Source organism: Tympanuchus pallidicinctus, unplaced genomic scaffold (assembly GCF_026119805.1).
Source record: "Tympanuchus pallidicinctus isolate F22 unplaced genomic scaffold, pur_lepc_1.0 scaffold28, whole genome shotgun sequence".
NCBI classification, from domain to species: domain Eukaryota; kingdom Metazoa; phylum Chordata; class Aves; order Galliformes; family Phasianidae; genus Tympanuchus; species Tympanuchus pallidicinctus.
This window is the reverse complement of record NW_026294745.1, coordinates 4,259,571-4,286,843: the sequence shown is the minus strand read 5'-3', so window position 1 is coordinate 4,286,843 and position 27,273 is coordinate 4,259,571. Positions and strand designations below refer to the sequence as shown.

At 39.7% G+C, this 27,273-nt stretch overlaps 2 protein-coding genes across 6 annotated transcripts in view; one reads left to right on the top strand and one right to left on the bottom strand.

Moving 5' to 3' along the window:
* The window catches only part of RIMBP2 (RIMS binding protein 2), a 403,010-nt gene that overhangs the window by 146,438 nt on the left and 229,299 nt on the right, over positions 1-27,273 (top strand). The gene's annotated exons all lie outside the window — the stretch shown is intronic.
* Positions 1-27,273, bottom strand: part of ADGRD1 (adhesion G protein-coupled receptor D1) — a 123,767-nt gene that overhangs the window by 19,569 nt on the left and 76,925 nt on the right. For 4 of the 5 annotated variants that reach the window (XM_052691408.1, XM_052691404.1, XM_052691407.1 and 1 more), the window contains 6 exons: positions 22,469-22,572; positions 19,739-19,850; positions 15,679-15,832; positions 11,917-11,983; positions 10,988-11,054; positions 3,628-3,719 (listed from right to left, as the gene is read on the bottom strand). In XM_052691408.1, coding sequence (XP_052547368.1) covers positions 3,628-3,719; positions 10,988-11,054; positions 11,917-11,983; positions 15,679-15,832; positions 19,739-19,850; positions 22,469-22,572 — 596 coding nt within the window. The remainder of the gene's footprint in view (positions 1-3,627; positions 3,720-10,987; positions 11,055-11,916; positions 11,984-15,678; positions 15,833-19,738; positions 19,851-22,468; positions 22,573-27,273) is intronic. The other variant, XM_052691405.1, reaches the window with a different exon arrangement.

Genomic DNA, 27,273 nt, shown 5'->3' with positions numbered 1-27,273 from the left:
TGGCTCATCCTGATGCAAATTCTGTGGTTATATTTGAGTCAGCATTTAAGAGGACCTGTTGCCACACAGAAAATCAGGAACAATTACTCTAAATAATTACATCAGCTTATTGATGTCTGTTGCCAAGAGAAACAAGTCCTTGTTCATAATATCCAATCGCGTTGCCAAGTAACTTAATCTTTAGGGAAACTAAATACACTGCAGCACTAACACTTCTCTTACAATAAATGTCTTCTCTAATTGATATCATCGTGGCTCATAACTCCATCTTTGTTCTGACAGTTTCCTAAAGTAACCTCTGCTCAGTCATGGCCTGACGACCTCGAGGTGTGAGTTATGACTCTGGGCTTGTTGGTGCTCAGGGAGTATCTGTGTTGGAGCCAGGCAACCTGGGCTTCCTTCAGATTCACTGAGGAGAAAGCAGAACCTTTAAGGCACGCGTGTCAAGCAGACGAGGACTGCAGGGCAGAAACACACATTTGTCCAGGGATCAGGGAGTGCACGTGAGCAGAGGTTTCTGCTTTGAGGTGCTCTCTCACCTGGGCTGCCAGCTAAAGTGGAAGCCAGAGCTCTTCAATGTGATAGAGCTCTTCCTTCAGCCAGAAAGCCTGGAGAGAGACAAGCCTGATGATGGGCCAGCTCTGTAAACATGCAGGCTGAGGTTTTCAAACCTGAATGCCTGCAACTGCTGTTTGCTTGAACTCAGCAGCAGCTGTAAGGGTGAGGTCTGTTAGGTGCTTGCAGCAGATGTAAATATTGGCCTGAGTTACCAAGGAGAGACAGCCAGCACCTCTCTTAACACTCCTATCACAGCACTTCAGATGCTCCTTAGCCAGTTTTGCAACGCCTTTTGGTTCATTACCACTTGTAACCTTAAAGCCCCCACTGTATCATCTAAATCGTTGCAGACAGAAACTTAATGTTTCTTGTTGCGCTTTCCATATAAATTTCATTCTAGCTTGAAAAAAATGCATTGAAATCTCTCTTTCCCTTTCAAGTTTATTGGATTGAGCAGTTCTCATTTTCTTTATTTTGTCTTCTGCTTTACAAAACAGTGAATGCAGCCCCAAAATCCCCCTTCCTTCCTATGAAACACTTTGCTACAGCAAAGAACTAAGACACCGTGACAAAGTACATTCCTGTCTCACCAAAATCATGTTATGCCATATTAATTTAGATGTTTCCAAGAAAAGCTTGATAAATTCTTTCTAACATATTCCATTTTCCCCCATAGCTAATGTCAAATGAATAGCCCTATCCAGATGGGAGCCTGACAGGCCCTTTGTTTAAGGCTTGTGATGCACAGTGCAGTTTGTGATCTCCATGGATTTCTCCCTAAGCCAATTGCACTTGTTGATTCAAAAACCACCTTGTGGTTCTTGCTGACAGCAACTTGACAGGAACTGCAGGGTTATTGCGTTTTTCTGTTATCTCTGTGCTCTCTGTCACTGATTCATTTTGCTGTGCTTATCCACTCTCATTTGTTAACAGTCTCTAATCAACATCTATGATTCTTCAGTGGTTTCAGGCATTTTCATTTCACTGCAAAAAAAATCTCCCAACCAGCTGTCAGAACGGAGCCCACTCTTGTTTTGTTCTCTTCCTTTTTGGAAGACAGTACTGTGGGCAGAATGATTTCACACCAGACACAAACTCCTCTCACCTGTATAAGGAGTACTGATGACAAGAAAATAAATCTAGTGCTACAAAGACTTTCTTTTTCTTTTCTTTTTTTCCAGCAGATACAGCAGTTACTTTTTCCATGGCATCAGCTGTACAAGAAATTCTAATTCGGGCTCCCTCACTGCTATGACGAATCAGGTTGTTAACAATCTCTAAGATCTGATCTGTACAGCTATTTATGCTGTTCTCCTTTCAAGTTTCTGAGGACCCATTTCTGTAATGGTATCTACAGAACAAGAGCTATTCTGTTCTGTCTACCTTTCAATATATCTTATTTAATCAATTTATTTTTATGAAGAAAAGCTTATTCATGATTGTTGTCACAGACACCTCGTTAATTATTAGATCAGATCCTAGAACTGTACTTTCAAAATACTTGGCACAAAGAGCATCAGCTTAAGGCGCACAGACACTTCACATTTTCAGTGCAGAGCTCTACCATTCACGATCTCTAGCTGTTAATATTTAAGCTAGCAATCTGTAAATGCATTTCGTCTTATTTCTCGAACAACTATCCTTGAACATTTTTCTTATTTATCCATACATAGCTTTATATAAATACATATAGAGAGAGGGACAGAAAGAGAGAGAGAGTGGTGCACAGGGTACAGTGTGTATTGAATCGGCTCTTCATAACACAAGCAAGGAAACACCTAAGTGCACAGAGCCGTCTGTGTAGCTCCTGTTTGTGGATCTTCTCTTGTTTTCGTAATTCTGACAATGGATTCAAATTGTCATTGACAATACACAGTTATTTGCTTCCCAAAGTTCTGTATTTCCTTTGTATTTCTGAAGGTCACAGAGATTCATCCAAATCTGAAAGTTATTTTAATTCCCAGTCTTTTCATTTTACTGCAATGTAATTATCGTATAGATTTTTGTGTAGACTTATTTACTGTTTTTCTTCTCCTGTGGGTGAGTGTACAATAAGTAAACTAACTTCTATCAGGTATCTGTCACCAATATCGTAAACTTAATGGCATTTTAAAAACTACATAAGTAACTAGAGCATAAAAATGATTCCTTATGACACCAATTCAGATCAGTGGCGCCGCACCTTATCACACAATAGCCTGTGACTCAGAAACATTAAGCACAAACCATCAACACATCCTTCCTCTACCCTATAAGCTATAAACTGCTTGAGATATATACAGTGTATTTTGTATTTGGACTAAAATGTCTTTAGGAGGTAAAACACAAAATGTAACATTCAGCATCTTACTTTAAATTCAATATATTAAGTTGTCCTCTTACTTAGCCACGTATAATCCCACAGACTTTAGACATCAGAATTTATCCTTACATACTCAGATGCAGCAATGCATCTACCTTGAATTTCGCCTCTAGCCTCAATAGCACAGTATTTAAAAGATGATACACTCAGAGAAGTCACAATCCCTGGGGGCTCAAAGCACCTTGATATAAAGACATGGTTGAGTTTAAGAACACATTTAAATCCAGTGTAACTCTCTGTGCTTTGCAGTATCAAGAGAGTATTAAAAATAAGCATATGCCTCAATATTTTGCTAAACTGGGGCTAGAAACAAGTTTATCCTTTGAAAGAATGGAATGGTTGCAATACCCAAGTACAGATTAATCATACTTTGTGAGATTTATCTTTAAAAATAGCTGTAAGAGGAAAATCTCCATTAACAAAAAAGGAAAATAATGAATCAGCAAATGCTGGAGACTGTAATAAGCAGAAAAACAGCTTAGCTCATGCCAAACTAAAGGCTTCATCCCATGCTGTATTTGGCTTTCATAAAATATAGGTTAATTGGCTGCATTCAAGCAAATAATATCCTGCCTTTATCATTATTTGCTTTTCATTAAAAAGGAATGGTATCAGTGTCCTAGGAGAAGAACATTGTACATGTCCCTAGGCTGTGACATGGCAGATTACTAACTTGTTACAGCAGAATTCAAATATGAGAAACTTACTTGAAGGCATTGGCATCCCCGTGGACCTTATAGTTATCCGCACTGATTCTTGAGATAACTCTTGTAACAGCAATGAGAATGCCAATATTGACCTGAAGAAGAAGAAACAAAACTTGATCAGGAAATTCAGAACTGACTGTGTCAGAGGTACAGAGTGCCCTAAGAATGTACCGTGCACATGCAACAGAAAATAGGAGCTTTACCTGCTGCTTTTATTTGGTGAAAGAGAGAGGTTTCCAGCTTTGGACTGGTATAGTTTGACGTTTGTCAATGGATTTCCCTCTCCCCAATGTGGGTACTTGTGGCAGCTTGTGGTTTTTTTTCTTTCTTCAGAAACAGCTTTCTTCTTTCAGATGAGGCCACACTGATTCACAACTAAAGTGTTTGGGATCCTTACTCTACAATTAAATACTCCGATAACGTACTGCCAGGTGACAAATTAGACCAGAACTTCAGTGAACAGGAGTCTGTCTGTGTCTGTGTGCTCTTTAGTTTTGTCCTTTCATATGCACAGGCTTCAGAAAATGCCTTTCTCACTGGACTTCACAACGTATAATTCTTGTTTCTTACCAAAGTCTGCTTGCAGCTTAAGCATGAGATTATTTTAAACGAGAAATGAGAAAAATATGTTAAGCCTGAACTCTGCTCTTCAAAAACCCTGCATGTTTTGATGTCAGGGATGAAAAGAATTCCCACCAGAAACCTAGGAATTCGTGAAACGCCTAACACTGAAAAGGTGCAACAAAGGGAAGTTTGCCCTGGAGTCACAGGTGAAGAAGGAAAGAAATCTTCATCATTTTAAGGAGATGTGGCAAAGACTGCCTTGTTTTGCAGAGACCTTAGGTCTAAAGGAAAAAGAAAAGGAGAGAGAGACTGTGAAGGTGAAAGACACGTCCCCTCTTTCTGTCCAAAGTTAGACATCAGCTACAAAGCTGATATTTAGCATCGAGAAAAAGGAAAGAACAAAGCTCTCTTAAACAAACATATAAAAAGAATTCATTATAGTACTACTGCTCAGCTAAAACTAAACCATCATAATACATTTTAAAATAAATTTTCTAATTTGGGTAGCAAGGGGGTGAGTTAAAAATGATTAAGTTTGGTGATAATTGTTTTTGTGTCATATTTCAAATTTCATGACCACTTCTTGTAGGTTTCTAAGGGCAGATTACCACCTACTGTAAAGCGTAAGGATGGATGTGGTAGTTCGTTTCTGCCATGGCTTTTTAGCCCATCCATGGAATTCCCTGTAGAACAAAACTGCTTTTCAATTACAAGTATATTCGTTGTTCAATCGGTTTTACAGAGATTAATAAGAAGTGAAATTGAATGCTCTTGTGATCATTTTCCCTATTTCCACCAAATCATATATTGAAAATATTTTTAGCATCACTTTGAGGCAGTAACAAGCATTTCTGAGAAACCCATTTATATGCTAAATATGCGTGTTGACTGAAGCAGCAAATGATGAATATGAACAAGTTGCACTTTCTCTTCTTTCTCTCCTCTTCCAAACTCTCCAGTTTTCTGCTTCATGTCCACCAAGCAATGCTCTGCTTCTCTTCATGGCAGTTTCACAGGAATTCTGTATCCTTTACTTCTTCCCAGGCAAATTATCTCTCACCAGCCCTGTTTGTTCTTTTATCCCAAGTATCAGTCTCCTCATCTGACACTTCCTTGCAGATTTCTCATTGACAGCTCAAGTTCAACTGCTGTGTGAACCCTTTTTCCCGTGACTGCAAACAGCGCTCCTGCCAAGCTCACTCGCACTTAACCCCAGCCCTTACTTCCATTCCTAATTCTTGTTGGACAAATTGTACTCGATTTTACCTTCTGCACAGCAGTTTTTAAAATATGCAGGTTGTGCATAAGTATTTAAAAAAACCTGAAAAAATAAATTCCAGTGAAGCCAAGATGAAAGGATGAAACTTCATTCCTTAAATTCTGAATTTCCTACATCTTACCAAAGTCAACAAGAGCTACAAGCAGCAACGAAGGGATACTCAGATTCTTGCAGACTTTCACTCAAACTGGACAGGAACCTCAAGAAGTGGTTATCAAAACACCACAAGCAAGATGGTCTCCGTGGGGACAGAAACTAGATGGTTTGCTACAGCACAAACAGCTTAGCATTTCCAGATTAGTTTTAATTTCTTATGTAAAAATAAATGAAAATGGAAATGAATTTCCTTTACATTTTGGCTTATATAAAGTTTAAATTCGAGATCTCGAGCTCCTCCTCTTGTGCAGTCAGTGCAGTCATATCCCTGCCAGGGTGCTTTCGTTAATTATTTACAAGATGTGAAGGAAGCCCTGTGATCTGGCTGCTGATAAAAATAAGGTACTTGTGAAATTAACAACCAACCCTTATACTCAAGTCCCAAAGTTCTATGTTTAAATTTCCTAAACCACTTGAAAATTTCTGTTTAGATATTTTGAGAAATTAAAGTAATCTCGCTCAGTCTAAATAAACAGGGTAACTATGAATGTCTTCTTTTGTTAATGTTTCGGTAAGCAAAGCATGGAGGTATTTCCACTGTCTTTAAATGAGAAACCAAAATCAAAATACAGTCACTGAATTGTTCCTCCCAGGGATTTTTTTGGCATTTGAAATAAATGCTTAACAACTTTAATAGCAGAATGATCAGTCGAGGAAGCACTCCTTATGTTTTAGCATATATCAGAATGTTCAAAGTGGGAGAACAAACATTTAGATAAGAAAACTGTATTTAAGCTCCTCTTTCTTACTTTTCTGAAAGGCCAGACTTCCTGTCAGTTGCAGTTATTTTGCCTTAAAAGAACACAGGAACATGGAACTGACTACATTCTACTTTTCAAGCACAGCTAATAACAACAGCACGTTTCCTAACTCACAGGACTCCTTTCAAGGCAGCTGGTCTGACCTCAGGAACTCACAACTCTGTGAAATCAGCAGGAGCTGCCACTTCCCATTGTGGCAGCTCCATCCAGAACCCACCAGAGCCCATGGAAAGATCCCAGGGGCATCAGGGAGCTGTGGCTCACTCTGGTGACAACCTGACTAACCTCACCTGACTGAACATTGTCAGATCAGCAGAGAGTTAAATCAGTAAAAAGAACTCTTTCAATGTGAATATTTCTTGCCAACACGTCTTTGGGTCAGATTTTTGGACACGGAAAAACACAAAGTGCATGAGCCAAACTACCTGCAGTTCTAACACCTGATGCCTTTTCTCAGCTGTGCCAGTAGGATTTCTTGAGCTTCTCACTGGAAGAGCAGCACGAATGCAGCAAACAATGCGGTGAGATGACAGAAGTGATGAAATGTACTTCTGTACTTCTTCTCACTTTTTTTTCAGGGCTTTCACTCAGACTCCTTCCAGGTCTCATGAGATTTTTGTTGTTTCTTTACTGCAGTGCAGAAATCCCGTGAGTAAAACCTTGTGATGTGGTGTGTTACATCCTGGCCAAGAAAAGGCTTGGCAGCACAGAGGAAATAAATTTTTAAAAATGGATTAAGCATATTGCCTTAATTAAATCTATTGACCAGCTTTCCTCTGAAACCATCAACTATTTTAAGCTCCACTTCAGTTTTGGACAGTGGTACAGGGAATTATAATTGTTTCTTCAGGTCTGAGATTTAACATATTCTCTGACAGCACAAGTTACTGTAATCTCTGCCATGGCATCATTAGTAGCACTGCAAGCTGTTGGGATTGCAGCCCGTTGCCAGGTCACATCAGAAATCAGGGAGTGTGATGCATTTCCATACACAGAGATGTTCAAAACTGGGGGAATTATTTTGGAAAGCCTCATATCTCACCTGCCAATGCTGGTCCGGTGTCCCAGACCAAATACAGGCCATAGAGACTACTTCAAGTTGTTTTAGATTTCTTGTACATAACTTTCAGTTTTAATTTCTTACAGTCTGTCCCATTGTTCTAAAAATCATTTCGTGTTTTTCTGTTGGTTAACTGAGAGGAAATTTAATTTTAAAATAATGAATAAATTCAATTTTAAAATATTAAATTGACTTATAACTGAGTGCTAATAAAAAAAGAGTAGCTTTGCTGCTGTGATCTGTTTGTCTGTGCTCTGTTTCACCACAGCACTTATGTACTTGATTTCAATAACTGAAGAAATCCTACTGTTCCAGCACCTTTAAACATCTTCAGTCCAGTTCTACCACTTTTTCCCATGACAAATGGTGTCTAATAAAGGGCACAAATTGCCACTTTTAAATCAGTGGGCCCATCTGCAGAGCAGATTCATACAATACAATTCAATATACAAAAACGAGCTCAGTTCTGCACTGGTATATAAAGGAATGAATAAAGGAAGACCATGAGGCTAAGAGAGCTTACTAAACATGTATGAGCAGCAGGTGTAAAAGGAGGAAACCTCCTTCAATGTGCTCAACACTCATAAACAAGCACTAGTTGAAGCCAGCAATGGCAGTCTCAGCTTGAGATTCAAGTTTCATGGTGTACTATCTGCAGACACTGGTTACAAGACTAACATCCCTACAGCACAGAATTATGTTAGCAGTATGCTGTTGAAAATCATTTAAGTCCATAAAAATGCTGTTTATTAGAAAGACTTGTGAAAAATCACCAGGCAAGTAACTGCTTACAGAGAAAACAATAGGAGGAACTTGCAATCACAACCCAATCTTCCTCCAGCAATGGACTGTTCACTGTAGCACACCCACTGCTCTGCACACACAGATGCTTTGCGTAGAATTTCCTTAATTCTGCCATATCTATGGAAACAAACCACGGTAGCAGATGGTTGATAACAAACAAAGCCTTCTGCCAAAAGCTCTTACTGTCTTGTTCCAAGAATTCAGGTGCTTCGTCAAGTTTTGTTTGTTTGTTTTGTTGTTGTTGTTTTTTGGCTTTGAAGGCATATTTTCCCAGGCATTCAACACTGGCTGAGGTTAGGCTGGCTTACAGTGATGGTATTGAGGTGTGGTGTTGTGGCTGGGGGCAGGGGGATCTGAAGCGGATCCTTAAACCTTAAGGTGCAGGTAGAATTCCAAAGACCTACACATGGAAGGCACTATTTCTTTCCTCATATTCCTCAACTTTGGGTATGGGAATGGCTGTGAGGAGCTGCAGATTACTCCCCAGAAAAGTATGTGTGAGTATATTTTTCCCAGTCACACTCCTACCGCATCATTCTGTTTTAAGGCTCCGTGCTGTCTGTACTGACTGCAAGGCTGCAGCAGGACAAAAGCAGGCTGGGTCTGCCTATTCTCTAGCGAGTGGGAGCTGAAAGGAGCAGGACCCCTGTTTTCTTCACAGCATAATCCTTTTTCTTGGCTGAGATAAATTGTGGATGAAAGTAGTTAAAAGCAGCTTTTTGAGGCATATTTTCAGAGCTAAACACTAATTCATACAACTAGTGGCTAATTTTCTCTTTAAAGAGCAGAGGCACACATGCACGCACAAAATAGTGTTTAGCCTTGTTATTTCCCTATAGGCACTAACGTATTTTTCATCTAGTATATTCAATGCCCAGAGAGAATAATTTGTCAGCCAGCTTGCTGCTATTTTGCACAGAGAGACTGGGTTTAGACTATTTAACAAATTGCTCTACGTGAATCAACCTTGTGAGATCATTCTTTCTCTTTTGCAAAATGTTTGCGTTCCTACAAGAATATAACTTGAGCTGCACAAATATTATATATCATAAGTGATAGCCAGATAGTTAAGCCCTTACGTTCATTGGCAGGCAGCAATGAATGCAAATTATTGAAGGCTGTGCTCACTCAGGTGAGTAAGTGCTTCACTGTCTAGCATGATTTGATTAATATCATCTTTGGACAGCTGCTGGGAAAGATTTGATTTTACAGGTTGCATGTCATTTCCTCCTTTGGTGCTGAACAGTGTCCAGAAAGCAAATGCTAATGTGAGAGGAGATGTACCTTATTTTAATTGCTCTCCAGTCATCAATATCCACACATCTTTGAACATAAACTCACATACGGAAGGTCAAAGGTACTGGTGAACAAGACAATAAACACAGTTCAGAGCCGCTGAGCCAATTCTAATCCTGTGACCAACATTTCTTATTTACATGTTTATGCTTTCCCTCAGGTAAAAGAAATTCTGCACAGGGATTTTCCACTGTTGCCATTAATCATTTCATTAAAACGCTAACATGAGGCAATTTCTGCCACATTGACATAGCAACTGTTTCCAGTGTCTTTTATATATGTTTATGCAGCCTCGATTTCAGAGCCTCTATCTTGAGTGGAAGACACTGGGCTAAGAGCTGCTGGTATTGTTGTCTCCATGGCAAATGTTAGAATGTCAACACAGGTGCAGTATAAAATTACCTGTGATGGTACTGGTCAACCAAAGAGCCACCTCCTGCTCCCCAGACAGTTACAGAGAGTGCAATGGCAAACACTAGCACTCACTGCACTACTTTATCTACAGCTCTCTCTTTGGCTGGATTTCTATCAGCAGGTCCTAAGGGGTTTCTCTGTGCAGAGAAATTAGGGGATGTGTTTGTGCTTTCTGCAGAAATCCTGTCTTTCTTGGGGAAGTACAGGGCAGAGGCACTGGCTCCAATTGATGCTCATCCACACAAGTACACTGACTACACAAGTAGTCAGGATCTTATTTTACCTGACCTTCTTTCAGTGCCACAGCATGCTGGACTAGATTTGGGGTCATACCTTTCAAATCTAGCAAAGCTCTGAAGGCATCCTGGTTTCTCAGATCAGTGGATCTATTCCATGTTCATGTTCTTACTCTTGCATTATAACTTGCAGCAAAAATCGTAGACAACGTGATCAGTAACTTCAAAGGAAACAGTGCTGTAGGAGGAGAAATCTTCCACTTAATCCCTACAGACCCCTGACTCCTTAAGCAATCATCATGATTGAGCCGCAGTGCACTGTAATTTAATGTGTAGGTATAATTAAACTGCTGTAGGGCATCCATGTCCCAGTACTGCAGCCATGAATGTGCATGCTCCTCTGGAAAGATGGTGTTCATTGCAGCTGAAAGGTGTCCCGGTAGCCAACCTGTCCTAACCCTGTCTTAGTCAGCCCAACAAACTGCCACAACCAACGTCAAACTCCCAGTGCAGAAGAGCACAAAGACATTATCACTGTAAGAAGGCAGATGTGGAGGCCACTTGTTACCTTCCCCAGAGAGGTGAGAGCTCAGGCTGTTGGTTTATTGCATTTCTGCCAGCTGCTGACTGCTTGCAAGCCCTCCTGAACATCATCTGCACTGCGGGCATTCGACTTTCACCCAGAAAAGTGAGTTCTCTACAAGCAACAGCTTCAAACACCCTCCAGCTGTGTTCTGCTCTGTGGCTGACAGACATCCAGTATGAAACCAGCAGCCAGGTGTTTACCTACCAGAATTACAAACAACGCCGGTGCCACAAAAGCCCAGATTGCTCCATTCTCTAGGGAAAGCCAGCAGCTGCAGAGAAAAATAGAATGATTTTAGATGAAACACACAAACAATAAGTAATGTTCTTGATTTAAAAAGAGACTGAAAGTAAGTTTAAAAACACTGATGAATTTTAAAAGCGAGAGTATCAATAGGAAGCTCCTCTTCCCCTCAAATTCTGAGTCAAAATCTTATTTAGATTTGCATCTTCTGAAGAGTCAGGGACAGCTACCTGCCTCAGCAGGCCTTCAAATAGCATTAGGGGCAGAAAGACAGGAAGAAGGGAAAGGTTTCATTTGTTATTTGTTGTTCCTGCATCCACTTGTTCCAGTGCTGAAGGCACTGCTTTGTAGCAAGAGACAAACCTAAGCCTTTTCTGCCTTGCTCAGCTGGGGATGAGCAGGAGGTGGGAAAACACAGTCATACATTTTTCTTATGGCACAGGCGATGTAAGCCAGTTAACCACACACAACAAACAACCTGCTCCAAAACTTTCACTTACGTAATGGCAGGATTGAATCCTGTGGTATTTTCTCAGATAATTTTGCTTTACTTTTTCCAACTTAGATTGGAAGAACTTCGATTTCGGTTTTTTAAATATCAATTCTAAATCTCTGGATGCTCAACTGCCGTTTTCTTCAAAAAGCTGAACATCTTTAACTGGAGTTTATTCTCATCTTGTCAGAAATGCTTCAGCCCCGGCTTTATTCTGCACATGATGAGCAGAGTGCTCCCATTGGGTGCCCACTGTCAGAGGCAGTGACCTGCACCCATCCTCCTGTACATCCAGAATGGTGCAGAGCTGCAGCCCTGCTCACAGACCTACGAGTTTTTCTCTCCCGCAGATTTTTTATCCATCCTGGACCTGACGTGGCGATATTTTCATACTCACTTGTCACTTTCTCCATAGCTGTCTAAGGACGACGTTGCAGAAATTACACAAATCACCAGCGGGCAGCCTGTGAAAAGGCAGAGGTCATAATAGTTCCAGTAAAGCCTGCAAATTCAGCCAAACTTTGCTTGGACAACAGAGCAACTCAGAGCAATTTTAGAATTAAGTCTAACTCCTTCTGCAGCTGTTGAATGCAATATATTTTAATCAATTAATGCTGGACAAACAAAATGATTTTTCAGTAAAGCACTAATTTAATAAGTAAACTGAATTAGTGCTAATTCCAGTGAGAATCGTAGAGCTTTTTCAGCTCAGTTGGTTTTCTTAGTATGATTTCTGTCTCTCACTATTTGAACAGTGGTATTCTGTGGAGGAATAGCAAGTTTATTTTTACCAACTTCCCCCCAAGTTAGCTCACCTTGCTCAAGAATTGAGAAACAAATGAGTTTCTTACAGGGATACTGGACTAGCAGGTGAGAAGACAGAAACGGTGACCCTTAGTGGCCTAGAACACTGGCTCAACACTGAGAAACGATTATGAATAGAGCAAAGCAAATTAGGATCCCACTCAGGTGCCAGACCAAGATTTATTTTAATATAAATATGTAATAGCCCTGCAAGATTTCTGAGCTTAAAGTAGATGATGCTTCCAGATAGCTTGTGACAGCTCCAGTATGCAGCATCCTGCGCGGTGGAAGAGTGCTTGATGGGATTAGGCAGGGATTATCCAGAGGCAGATGAATATGGCCCTGCTGCCAGGGATGGCTGTGTGCTGCTGGCCTCAGCACTGTCCTGTTGTGCCACTTAACACAGCTTTCCAGGCAGGGAGCTGGAAAGGGAATGAGGGCTTTTTTGCCAGCAGTTCTGAATGTAGGGAAACCTCATCCCTTTAAATATTAAATGATTGTCTGTTAATCCCTATATGATTTAATAAAATGTGAAGGTTTAGGTTTCTGTCATCTTGTGGAATTTAATAACCGTGTCCCAGACAGAGTATTATACGTGATAGCCTGAGGTTTCAATTTTCTTTTAAATTCTTCAGGGTTTCTGCATAAGGTTTTGACAAAATTTTCTGACAAGCAATTTCTCCTTAAACTTATTGAGTGTTCTCGTAATCTTGTTAATCATCTTCACAAAATTCTGCAAAACTTTCTTATAGTTGTAGAACAGTTATTCTTTGAAATAGTATTTTTGCTCTTTAACGCCTGTGCCTGGAATCACCTTGTTGTTAGAAATGGGGAAGACGCAGCATCCGCAGGTGTTGTTTGGTCTTCCACTTTGAAATTCACTGGGAGGATTTCAACAACCTTGGAACTTGCTCCTGTTCTCCCATGCTTGTCCAAATATGGACTTACTCCTCAAAAGCATATTTGTGTAAAAACTAAGGGAAGGCAAAATTTTAGTTTACATCTGTCTGCTTAAGAAAGGAGAATCCCATATGTATTCGAACAAAACCAAGAGTATTCAACATAGCAATTGTGCACTGATGTAAGCCTGTCTGCTGAAAATTGCTCTGCCTTGGTTTTGTGGACTACCTGGACTAACAGTCCCTGGGCTATGCCTTCACATCCCTGACCACAGACACTGCTGGCACTGTTTATCTGCTGATGCTGTCTTCCTTCAACAAGCAAGCTCTGCCTACATGTCACAGAAGCCAAAATACATCTGCCTAACTCTCCTCTGCACTTTCTGTTTGCAGTTTTTTTTTCCCAAAAGCCAGATATTCAAAGGATTTACTGTGACATCAATTTTAAATGGCAGCGAAGAGGAAAATTAAATACAAAGTTCTTTTAGAAGATAATAAAACTTAGGCAGATGAAACACAGGGCAGTCATCTGCATAAAAAGACCTGTTAAGACAGGGGTAGTAAAACGTTCTGCAGCCTAAAGTGCAGTGGTTGCTTTTTCTTTGCATTGACAGGGTGTTAAATAGTAGATACCAACGTATGCAGCATCAAGGTTCTGTTACAGTGAAATGAGACCCTTTTTGCATTAAGAACCAATCTTTCAATAATTCCACAGAAGTTGAAATAAAACTATATTTAGCCTAGGAGGATAGTAAGATTTATTCTGGACTGAGGAATTCATATGGATTATATATTATACACAAAAGTAAATGTGTTTGCTTAATCTTTTGTCAGAAATAATTGTGTAAGAGCCGTGTAGCCTGCCTCCATAATAGGAAATGTTGATGTTGCGCTGGCACTGGTTACCATCCATGAGAGAATTACGGTTATGGTTCTTGACTGTATCTGATAGTTTTCTCAGTTAGCAGATGCTTCAAATATGCTCACCAATTCTGCCCAGAATTGCTATATTTATGATGCAATAGACCATGCATTCCAGAGCACAGGATCAGATGAAAGTGTTCTAGTACACGTTTCTGGCCGATGATCTACGGGAGCGGTGTCATCTGCGTCTCTGTAGTCCCAGCACAATACAGTGTCACCTTTAAATGGGACAAATAATTCCACACACCTCCCTGTGCTGCTGTAGCTTGAGTTGTCCAGCTCCCCAGGCCTGCTGATTTAAAGCTGCCTCCCAGTCTCAGAATCAAAATACGGCCTGCAGTGTGGGCATAAACTCTGAGCAGCTGGGCACAGGAAGCCCAAAGGCACCATCTTTGCTCAGATAGAATTCTCCCTAAATTCAGCCCAAACACAGTCTCAAGCGCAGAGCCTAAAATGAACATGAGATAGATTACCAAGTTTCCCTCCTCTTCTTCAGCATCAAACTTCACATCTAATCCATTTGCTTTGTGTTTTTGAAGGACTAACAATAAATTAAATGGACACAAATAAGTATATTCCTTTCTAATACTTAAAAGATCTAATTTACTCAGTGGGGAAGAGTATATTCTCCCATCTGTTTTGAAGAAGTTAATTTTGTATGATTTCCTTTTGCCACATTACACTGTATCTATCTGTGGATAAATCTGGGACAGCAAATAAGGAAGCTTAGATCTTTTGACAGCTTAGAACAAAATCTCTATTCTAAGGTGGTCTTCAAACAAAAGGAAATTGTCAGGGATTGGAAAACAGGTTAAGGTCAAAGTGCTGCAGCAAAATCTCCAGTATCACAGCCATTATCATCAGCACCTACAGATGGCTGGTTGGGAGAAGTTTTGTTGCAATAACCTGTGTATGTTACACCCAGTCACCAGGGCAATAAAGCATTTTTTTTCCCAGTCTGTCTCAGGATATAAAAGTAGAATATTATCACCTTCCTCAAATCGCTCTTTTGAATTACAACTGCAGGTTTTAAGGTAATTTTAGCACTCTTTGGACTAAAGATAATATACAGGAACTTCAATCAACTCTGCATATTTGGTATCCTGCCTCTCTGATTACTGTTAAATTCATTTTATAGAAGTTATATCTCTCAGGAGCCTCAAAAGATATTAGCAGATCAATGGTAGTCAGTGGTGAGTTCCTTGTTCCCAACTCCTGTCAACTCATGCCTCAAGTTCCAACTTGTCATTAATAGTCTCTGCAAACTTTCATATATATACACATAGACCAGAGCTTCTGCTTAAACAAAAATAATGTGTCTGAGTTTGTAATTTGAGGACTGGGGCTTCACATTATTCCAGGACCTATGAGTTTGCAAAAGTCAAATGCAGTAAATGTTTCACATGAAAGTAAGGAATCAAAAAATGAACTGTTGGATCACATTTTTATAAGATCACTTTTTTACATATGCTTCTGAATATAATCTTGTTCCACAGTGAAGAGACTGAAACAAGCAGCAAATAAATGCTTACCCCATCCAATTCCATAATAATATAAGTGCTTGCTCTCTTCTGACCCAAATACTTTGATCACCATACTGTAGAGGTGAAATCCTTCCACCAGCATCCATGCAAAAGCACTCAGGAAGAAAAAATGAAGGAGAATGGCCAAGATCTTGCAAGGCACCTAGATTAACAACAAAAATTAATACTTCTTTGGGATGCAATCATATTGCTTTTGCAATTTTTTTTATCATTATTTCTTTTTACATTTACACTCTAGGCTAAGTCACTGGTTAGAAACATTTTTAAAGAGCAAAGCACTAGAGGACTTAATTTCTCGAAGGCATTTTGAGATAGCTTCAGAGTAACAAATTTTCTTCCCTTATTTCACAAAATAAAAATAAAAATTAAAAACGTCCATTGCTAGAGGTGCTGTGGAAAGCAAAATGGATTATTTGTATGTGCATAAGCAAAACTTTTCCTAACGTCTACAAGATATTTAAGAGTTCAAACCTGCAATTGCAATATCTTCTTGTCAAGTCTGTAGTGAACATAAAAGAATCGTGGGAGTACTGTGCTGTGCAGTGCTCCCTGTTCTGTAATGTTCTTCATAATGAAAATATGACACCACACAAATCATGCTGTATTCCCACTTCTGTCTGTCCAGGTTTAAATTTTGAAAAGTTTCTTATTTTCTTCCATTAGTAAAACTAGCAGAGATTTCAAAAAATTGCAGTAAGCTTTAATTGGCTCCCAAGTCCTAATTGCTGTGTGGTTTGCCTAGTTTGCCTGCATGTTTGAGTTCTCAGTTTCCCAGATTCCAAAACATGTATCTGCTCCATACAAAGCCATGTTTGGCAAGAACAATTGCAATTACGGCAAAGAACTGACATTTTTCTCCATAGAGACCTTACAGACATGATCTTTTGGAGGACTACGTGCTATCAAGTTTCTGGAAGCGGGAGCCAGTACAAAAGTTTATGCAATGGAAAAATACCACGCATAAAGCAAGCCTACCTGGTGTAAAGCAGACTATCTGCTCCAGTGTAAACTACTGCAGGTGTTGCAGTGAAATAAATGCCTCAAGAGAGGAATTCCATGGTGAAGGCAATGCATCGAGAAGTAAAAGCATCCTCCACAGTTCTGCTTATGCTCACCTCAGTGCTTATGGCTCACTGTGGACTAGAGGAAGTGTAGCTTGAGCTTAAGGCCCAACTTTTCCTTAACAGCTCTACCAATTAATCTTCAAAGAGACCTTACATTTTTCTCTAAGTCTCCTATCAGCCTACCTTGTGTCAACAGTAAAATATAATCCTTTCTTCTTCCCCACTCCTCACATATTTGCACAGCACAATTCTCCTTTTCCCACAAACTGCTTTAGGAGAACTCTCACTGTGAGCTGTTTCCCTTGTCATGCAGTAACAGAACAGATATGACTGCCAATGGGCTAACCACACAGCAATCTCCTTTGGCTTTCTTTCTCTTAAGATACATTTTAAAGGTGCTGAATGAGTAGCAGCTGTATCTGAGGTTTGCACCCTGCAGCATCCCTTCTATCGCACCTCCAGAATTTTGGAGGGGTTGCTTGCATAATGTCCATGGGAAGGGTTTTGTTGTTTTCATGGTTTCACGGCCTCACCTGGACGAGTCACAGTGAGGTTCCCAGGCTGCTGCAATCTGTGTGCTGAGGATTCATTACCACTAGAAACCAGTTTGCTTCCACAGCGTTCTTACATATCTTATCAGTTATTCCCTTTGCTGTGTCAGTTTAGCTGCTCTATGGTGGCATTTTATTCTTTTTGTGGATATTTTAGGACTTTTTGTACAAATGAAAGTTAAAATGTTAGAACTTGATAGCATAATGCAATGTAAAGGCTTCCAGTATGTTCTCACTTGCACTCAGCTGCTTCTGTGCTTGTACAGGGACATTCTAATGCAAATCCACTGTGATTAGATGTATTAAAAAACAATAACTTCGGTTTTAATTTTTGTGAGATCAGTAAGCGTTTAGTGTTTCAGAATGTTCTATGACATACAGCTAAACCAGATTTGCTTATTGTCCACAACTGTAAAAATCTTTCCAGTTAATTTTATCATAAGGCTGTGAAATCCATTTAAATTCCTTTTGATTTCCAGCAGAAGATTAGTCCACAACAGTATAATTGCAACATAAAGCTGACTTACAAGCTCCCCTTCTCAAATGGATGCCTTCAATTTTTCAAGTAGCCAAGCAATATGCATCACAAAACAGCAAAAAAAAATAAACAAAGTGCAGTAGCAGGAGTCTGGTCTGCATACAGTGCAGGATGATACTCATTCTGCATTTGTGCCTTACTTACTTTGATAACATCCTTAAATGACAGAATAATAAAAAGATCTTACTGGATGTATTACAAAGATCAAAGTTCTATTCACAGAAGTAGAGATTTGTTAATAGTAAGTTAAAAATTACTCCTACACTATAGAAGGAAAATTGCTGTAGTATAAATTGCAAACAATTAAATGTTACATCTGAAACTACTGGGGAAATACTGTATGCTATATCTGAAATCAAAACCTAAATATCAATAGGGGTGGAGACGGAAAAAAGATGATGAAGTCATACAAGAAAGTGATGCCAGCTCATGGCCTGTTTATACAATGCCATTCCTTATTGCACTGTATTTCCTCAAGCAAACTGGTACCACTTGTCCTCCGGAGCAGGGCACTTATAAACTGTTTAGCACTAAATATACCATCTTTGACAGATGCAGAAGATTAAGTTCACCTCCCCGTGTACATATTGCCTCTCTCTTTTTGTAAACTACCATTTAGCAGTCCGATTACAGCAGCAATTAAAGGTATTAAAATTGATGCCCAAGCTGGTGAGAATTGAGCATGCAGAAGGTAAAGATGCAAGACTAATAACAGGATGAATCACAACACCTCTGATCCCTAGAGGTTATAACCATAAAAATAAAAGTGCAGCAGATACGTGCTTGGTGCTTTTCAGCTTCGAGATCTTTATAGAACTGTGCCCTACAATTATTGTTGTTACAGTTATTGCTGAAATATCCAGGGATTCTGCGAAACGTTTGAAACCCTGGTGCATGAAAAAAGGGCTTGCTTTCTGTGAGCTGTGGTTTTCAAAAAGAAAACTTCACTTGTAATCTCCACTTGTAAACATGGTGGACATTTCAACCTCAGATATAATCAACTGTGGAAGAGATCACTGTCTGAGATGCATGCACGGATGGACAGATGGATCAGTGGATGGGTAGACAGGTAGACAGACAGATAGATCCTTTGCTGCTCTCCACTGTTCCATTTTCCATTTAAATCCTTCCTAATTTTCTCCCTTGCACAATATCTTACTCAGGACCTACCAATAAAAGAGTATGAACTTAGATTCACAAATTGTTTTTAGATCCTCAGGTAGTAATAGCCTATGTAACATCAGATATTGTTGTTATGTATAAACTTAAGGAATTCAATTTGAGATGAATATAAATGCAGACCTCATATTTATTTGCACTGGAAAAAAAAAAAAAAAAGACTAATATAAACTGTTGGAGCAATGGCTGACCACAGTAGCAACCCATTACAAGTTTTCCAATTACAGAAGTCAAAAATAGAGCACACCTGAGGTTTGTTTTAAAATCAGGCTTTGTTTCTGCCTTTTTCAGGTGGCACATTACATTAACAGATCTTATGTTTAGAAATAGTAATACTACCCTACCTAAAATTCATACAAAAATTTCCAATACAGAATTCATACAGTTTTCAGTGGATGAAGTGGATGAGATACGCATAAACCTTGTCAGGCAAAAGTCAGTTGATTCATTTGAACATGCAGCTCCAACTTCCTCATTACTGTCATGACTTTACCATTTGTTGGGCTCATGTTCCCTTCTGTTCTGCAAAGAGTCAAACATGGACAGATACTATGATAATGCTATTTGAATTCACAGAAGGCTTTATCCAGTGTTGTGGGATGGCATTTTTTACTTGGCATGTTAAAAATGGCAGGTCTCACATCCAATAGACATTGTATGTGGCATTCATACCACGCAGAAGCCTTGCAAAAATGTCATTGCTCTGTCTCACTTACTGTTCCAGGGCTGAACTGAAAACTGATGACAAGCAGGATCTGAGCTACCAGGACAGCAAAGGACAGGTTGGCATGGATATGATAGCGTTGGTTGCGGATGGTGCTCACAGACCTGGCAGAAGACAGAAAGGTATGTGAACAAAACAGTATTCTGAGATGCATGAACATATTTATGACTCATCAGAAATACTTCTGTTTGGCTTTTGGCTAATTGTTCTGGTGGAGTGCCTGTTGAGCACTTCTTCCACCAGGTCTGGGCTCCTGTATATTCTGTCACCATCCCAAAAGCAGTAGAAGTCTGATTTGCACGTTAACTAGCTCTGCTAATGAGCTCTGACTGACTGTTAACAAAGAGCTTGATTCTAAATGGTGCTAAGCTGTCGAGGAAATCAGATCTGTGCCTCACAGAAAGCATTCAGCAGTTTATAACACATAGCCCACATTCTGGCACTAAGTTTCTGTTTGTATTTTGTTTATATTTGCCTGTATTAGAAATAAGTAATTCAGAAACCTCCACGTGCACTTCTGGGTTTACCAGTATCAGCTTTTTAGCACAGGAACTATGGCTTCATACACATATGGATGATGCCTATCTTGACAGTGCACTGAACATGATTACATTATTTGAACCTCTCTCTCTTGTCTTTGCAAAAACTGGCTGGAAATTTGACAAGAACATGCTTTCCTGAGAGTATTCTGACCTTTTGCTTCTGTAATCATCCAAAAACAGGAAGTAGGAAACAAACAAAAACATTTATCCAAACATTTCAGGCCTTTTGCATAAAGAAAAGAACATAGTAGAGAGAGGCTTTCTTGTTCAGCGTACTGCCTGCCAGCCCCTCCACTATCAGAAGACCTAGATCATTCGGCTGCATGAATGGCACAACTTCCTTTGCACAACAGTATGAGCTTCCATCTTTTATTATGCTGCATTGTGATGACTTTTGTAACAGCTGGTGCACATTATGCATGCCCCCTTCAGCAGGGTGGCATAGGCTCAGCAATGCAGATGATGTCTTGCTATTAGCCCTGTACTTTCAGCACAGTTTCAGCCACTGCTCTGTTAGAAAGAAGCGAAGAAGGAGGCAAAAGGAAATATTGATGCCCAAAATTAATTCTGAAAGACAGGTTGTCCTGCTTGGTACCAGTGGCTTTCTAATAAGGAACTTCATGCAGTCACACAGTGGAACATCATTCCCCAGAAGGCAGTCAGGACTGCCCTCCTGGGAAGCAGCCTTCCTTGCCAGTACACAGAGTAGCAAAGAACTTGCCAGATTCCTCTCCACTTACCTCATGATCATCTAACACTACATTGCAAAATTTCACTTCAGCTGTCTAATGAGGCCCTGCTCTCCAGTGAAAACCTAATCAAATTATTTTTAATTGGTAGTTTGAATGATTCTGTATGTAGGTGGGGTGCTTAACAGTGTGATATTCAGCCGGATCCAAGCTCTCTTTCCAAGTATGATCAAGGAGTTTTCAGCCCAGCTGCAGCAGTACCAGCTCTTTTTGCTCATTTTCCTCTCTAAACACTAATATCCAGTTCTACACTCAGACAAAGAATGGAGCAGATCGTTCCCCTTTGCCTAGCTATGCTAATAGCACAGTGCCAATTAGGCAGACATTGGACTTGCTTAGGGTGGATTTTGCCGCACATTACACACTTACTCCAAGTATGACCAACACATATCTTGAGACTTGGAAGTAATATGGCTATTGGAACAAACAAACATTGCAATCAGTTTACTTTGTTTAGCAAAACCTTTTTCCTAGAAACTGGCCTCTCAGCATGGTTTGGTGCATAACAAGCAAGGAGACGAGAATCACATTCCTTGATATGATCCCAATCTGCTGCACAACCTTGGATGCGTTGCTTCACCCCTTGTTAGGTTTTCTTTTATTTGTTTAGACAGAAAATTCTATGAAAGCTTTTTTCCAGAAATGTTTGTATCGAGCCTAGCTGAGCCTCAAACTCAGTAGTCACTACTAGAACATAAATAGGCAAAAAAGGCCCTAAAGCACCCATGGCAAAAACCTTTACTGTGCATAACGCCCTCAAAGGGGCTGCTGTATTACAGGTGTGAGGGTGCAGAAATTCAGGGATTTAAACATGAGCCACAGAGTGAATTTCACACTTCATTCTCCTTAGCAACACATTAGAAAGCCAGCCTAACAGAGAACAAAGGTTCTCAAAATTAAATGTAGGTCATGTGGTGTAATTGTACACAGTATTTAGAAGGCAGCTGATGTTGACTGGGCCTTCCTTTCTAGACATACCTAGGCAGCTTATAAATACACTGCTTTACAGGCAAGATGGAAAGCAGAAAGTACTGCTTCTTTCACCCCAAGCAATCCAAAGATTGTTCTGCTGGGGAGATCCTGTGGTCATTGCTGATCCTGTACTTGCCTTGAGCTTCTGACAAGCATTCCTACAGCCTCCTTGCAAGATTCCTGAACACGGCAAAACATGGAGGGCTTTTAAAAAATCTAAAAATCTCTCATAGCATGAAAATAGCTTGCTATATAGGGACCACCCCATTTTAGGAAATTAATTTAGAAATAACCAGCCAGTACAAATTCACGTACAGAATCTAATTAAGGGTGTTTGAAAAATTAGTAGCCTTTGTTTTGTTCTGGGCACCTGAAGGGATCCAAACCAGTGACCCGAAAGGCACTGTTTGGCTTTCTGTACCACAGCAGCTCAGCACATATTCAGTTAAAATCACTCACGACAATACAGCAAATGTGACCAGCGTGATCGTCAAGCAGAAGATGGACAGAGCACAGCCAATGTAAGTGATGGAGGAGAGGGCCACCTGGTGTTCTCTTGTTAGCTGTACACAAACAAAAGAAAAAGAAAACCTTTTAGTTGATTTATTATACCACCAAACCACAGCCCCCCTGCACGTAGCATTTCCTCTTCCGTATACAAGCTGATGTTCATGATTGTTCACTGCTCTTTCTAACATGCAAAATGAAGAGCTGTCTCTGAATTGTAGTCACACGGCCAGGGAATCCACATGCCCATGGCATTTTGGTTCCTCATTGTCCTTCATAAATCAGTATTTCCTCAAAATAAGTTTGCTTCTTCATGGCAGTGATAGAATCAAGAGATTGCTGCAGCTTATTGGGCTGCACAAACAATATTTAGCAATGGGATATTTCACAGCTTGCAGGGCACTCTGCAAATGCTCTCATGCTGCAATAATTTACATCACTGTGCAAATACCAGAAGTGCTTCACAGTGGTGAGAACTGACAAACCAAGATAACCCATAAATCATGGGCCATTTATAGCCCACTTGTTTTGTTTAATGTATCATGTTTTCAGTGCCTGTTGAAGGAGCTGGACTAACATCCACAGCATGGAAAACCAGAGAAAAGACCCAGTAAGAGCAGCCAGCATGTAAACCTTTAGCTTCAGCCTCTGTTTTTACCTACAGGCACCTTTTGTAAAAGTAATTCAATTTTCAGACATTTAATCTGTGACTCCTTAGTACACAGCTCTACAGTTCTTGTTGAAACCCGGACAGATTCAAAGGAGGAGCGACATTTTGTTTTCACCCTCCATCCTAAATTAATCAGCAAGTATGCCTTAATTTTCCATGCAAGCCCTCATAGAAGAGTGACAAAAAAAGCCACACCTAGCAAAGGGAGCCAGGCGGTGTTGATATATAATAAGTAGAACAGAACTAGGCAGGAAAATTCGTTCTCATCTCAGAAGAATTTTCAAACATTTCTCCTGACTTGAATTTGGATAGAGTTGACATTTTCATAAACTGAACACTTTGGGGGGAAAAAAAATAGTCAGTCAAAAAGTTTTCATTTTGATGTTTGAAATACTGTGTTCTTATTTCACTGTAAGTGAAACTCCTAGCTGAAAACTCATTCAAAATATTTATTCATTCTGAAAAACACTGAAAGGAATGATATTTTTTCCAAATTTTTTAAACAGAATATCTGATGAATAAAACTGATCCAACTCAGTTTGGAATTTTCCATTATTTCCACACACACACATTATGTTCCCCCACATAAAGTATTTCATCAAAGGAGAAAAAATAAATGCTATATGGCTGTGAGGACAAAAAAATCATTTTAGATAAAAGCAAAAATGATGTGCTGTATAGATACGTTTTTCCTGTAATGATCCACCAACAGCATCAGCTCACGTGCAGTTTCATGGCAGAACAGATTGTGGCTCTGGGCAATCTGAGGACTATTAAGTGATACAGCAACAGCACTGAAAGACAACTGTTGCTATGGTGTTACTGCTCCTAGGAAATATGCTCTTTAGTAGTTTTTTTCTCCATCAGCTAAAGACACATTTCTTGTCCCTGACTTGGACAGCATCAATTACAAAGACAAAAGAGCTCTGTGTGCTGGATGATCTGAAAACATCCACATAATTTCTGTGTAACAGAAGCCACATATAGCTCTTCTTCACAGACTGTTCCTGAAATAGGAATATCTGGCACAGTAAATTGGGTAGCTTGAAAATGATTTCCTCATCAGGGATATTCATGTCCAAAATGAATGGGCCTTACTGCCTGATTGCCATGATGCACATCCATTTCTCTTGCTATGGGTGCTTTGCAGTTCTCTAAAGAGAGAAGGGGAATAGAGGAAGCTTTCCTGGCTTCAAGTCACTCAGGAATCAGAATTTCTCAGCATTTTAAGGTTTTCTTTCACTCCTTTCTTTCCCAACAATGGCAGCCAGAAAATGCTTTCTCTGGGTTTTAGCCCTGTCTTTCTCCAGAAAACAGTGCAGGGCAAGACAAGGTGTGAATCAGACACTCCCAAGTGAAGCCTGTATGAGCTGGAAGCCACAAATAAATTTAAAAAAATCACTCCTCCATAAACTGTAAATAAGTTATTCGAATCTGAAACAACTTACATAGGTCCCTGCATCTGTGAACTGGAAATTACTCTTGCCTCTGGTAAACAAAATCTGACAATGCTCTAAGAATGATGTTCTAAAATCAACACCTATACCTGTCTGGTAACAACTACTGCGAAAGTAACGTCATTGAAGTTCGATTTCTCATCATGCATAGTATGAGGGACATAAAGCATAAAGTAGGTAGTTTGAAGAATTTTTTTGTTTGTGAAGGAAAAGGTAGAGCCCTGTAATAGCAGTTCTCAAGTCGAAGAGCCAGGTTGGAGCTGTGCAATGGTCCCTGCTCACATTGGCTGCAGGCACTGCAGCCAACACCTTTGGGTGGATGATATAAATTGTGAAGAAAGGATACAGCATGAAGAGGCCTGGAATGATTTCCAGGGTGAGCAGCCTCATTTCTGCAGACAGTGTGGGAGAGAAGAGAGTCTTTGTTTAAAATATCAGGTCTCTACTAACTTCTCACAACCCAGCTATTACAGCACAGCTAGACAGTGTGTGTTTATGTTCATTGTAAGGGATAATAAGCATGCAGTTTTTTAGAAATACCTGTACTGTCAAAGCACTGTGTATCATCAGTTGAGAAACAATTTCCTCTAAGTCCCCATGCTCGGATGTGAGCTAATTTCATCCCACCTCAGCTTGTCTTTCTGCAGTTTTTCGGACTTAATGCATGGCATGGAATACAAAACACTAATTTGGCATGATCGTATAGTCAGCACAAAAATGCTAATCAGGCTGTAATGCTATTACTAAAGGAAATAGCATTAAAAAGTAGCCAATAAAACATTGAGCAATCTGTGAAGTAGTCCCATGAGCATGATTCTCACACTTGTCTCAATCTACATCAAATTATTCTTTGCTTTTCAAAGAATTTGCTTCTTTGAGTGCATAAGGTCATCTTCTGAAGTCTGCAGCAAGCTGAAGCACTAGGAAGCAAGTTCATGCAGTCATGAGTGTTAGTAATCACGAACACTGTTAAAAAAAACCAGATGTTTCTCAGTTGCAGCTTTGAGAAACTGTTACATCAGAAATTCATACTCCACATAATCCCCCCACACCCTTTTTAGCTTAGCCTGTGATAGCCTTTACCTTGCACGTGTCACTAATAGTGTGAAGAGAGATCTGGCAGTTTCAGCACTTACACACATCTGAAACATTATAGACTATTGCCTTACCCCACTCCTACCTTGTAAAAGAAGTTAGTACATTGCTTGACAATTTTATTTTGGAAACTCACAGGCAACCGGATGGCCTGAGAAACAATCCTGGAAAGACTACAGTTCAGAATCCAAATATATATTTTTCTTTTATGATGTTGTTAATAACGAGAGAACGAGTGACACCTAACTCCTCAGTTTAAAAATAACTGCACAGGAAGATGAAAATATATTATTATAATGGGATGGTACTTTTCATCTCCAGAGTGCTTGGAAAAGGTCAGTTGAGGCTGAAAGACTTGTTCAGTAGGTTATACAGTGAAAATTGTTTTGTCTGTATATAGATCAGAGAACCTATTTCTTCATGTAATATTAACAAGTAACCACATACACCACGAGGCAAAACAATCTGTCAAAAAGCTGAATGTGCTATAGAGAAACAAATTATCAACAGATCAGATCAGAGCATCTGTCAGGGCTCTCTCTGCTCAGCATCTCCTTCCAAGTGTTTCTTTGTTTCCTGTGAAATCTGTACTCCTATTCCTGTTTTTCATTCTTCATCTGTCAGTCAGTTGATCCCCATTTCTCCTTTGCAGAAGGTGCACCAGAAGGTGCACTTTTAGCTTTGTCTAGAGAAAGGATATTTTTGGGAAGTACTGATCTATGCTTCTGTTTTTTACATACTGCATAATACTCCTCCATGTCTGCCTTTAGAGGCAACACATCAGACACAGGGCCGAGTTCAGGAACCTAAGAGAAGGCTTGTTACAGATGAAAAGTTTTGTCTGTATACCAAATTATGATTTATGACTTCTCAGTTCAGCCACAAAAAGATGATTTTATGTTCTAATCTTCTGTTATGAAAAGCAATTCATCTTCCAAAAAACAGCAATTTTTGAAGCAAAAAAAAGTTTTACAGCCTTAAGAAATGAAGCCTGCATTCTAAGAACTATATCATACCTATGATTTGTACTTTAGAGTATCAATTACTGGGATAGCACAGAAGTGGTGCATTTATATAGCATAAACATTTTATAAAACCAACTTTATTTGTTTACTGGTAGAAATGCAAGGCATGAACGCTGTACTTTGCCATAAGTCGTAGCATAAGAGCAAATGATACTTTCCTGGTCTTCTTGGTCAGCTTTCCATGTCAAAGAAGCATTACTATCATGAAATAATGTGCAATAATGTACGGTTTTTGCACTGTTTACTAAACTGGCTGAGATCTGCCATGAGATATCAGCCACCAGCCTGGTCTGAAATCCACTCTGTAATCCTTTTGCAAAGGCTTGAAATGATTTCTGATGAGACGTTTCTTGGGGGTAGGGAAGGGAGGAGAGGTAGGGGTGAAAAATTAAGGTTCAGCCAACCCTCTTGAAGCTGCACCTTTAAAATGCAATCTGAATCCAATTAAGAAAAAGATGAATAATTAACTTTGGCAGCCTGAGTGTTTCAGAGACATTAAAACGCTGGCCT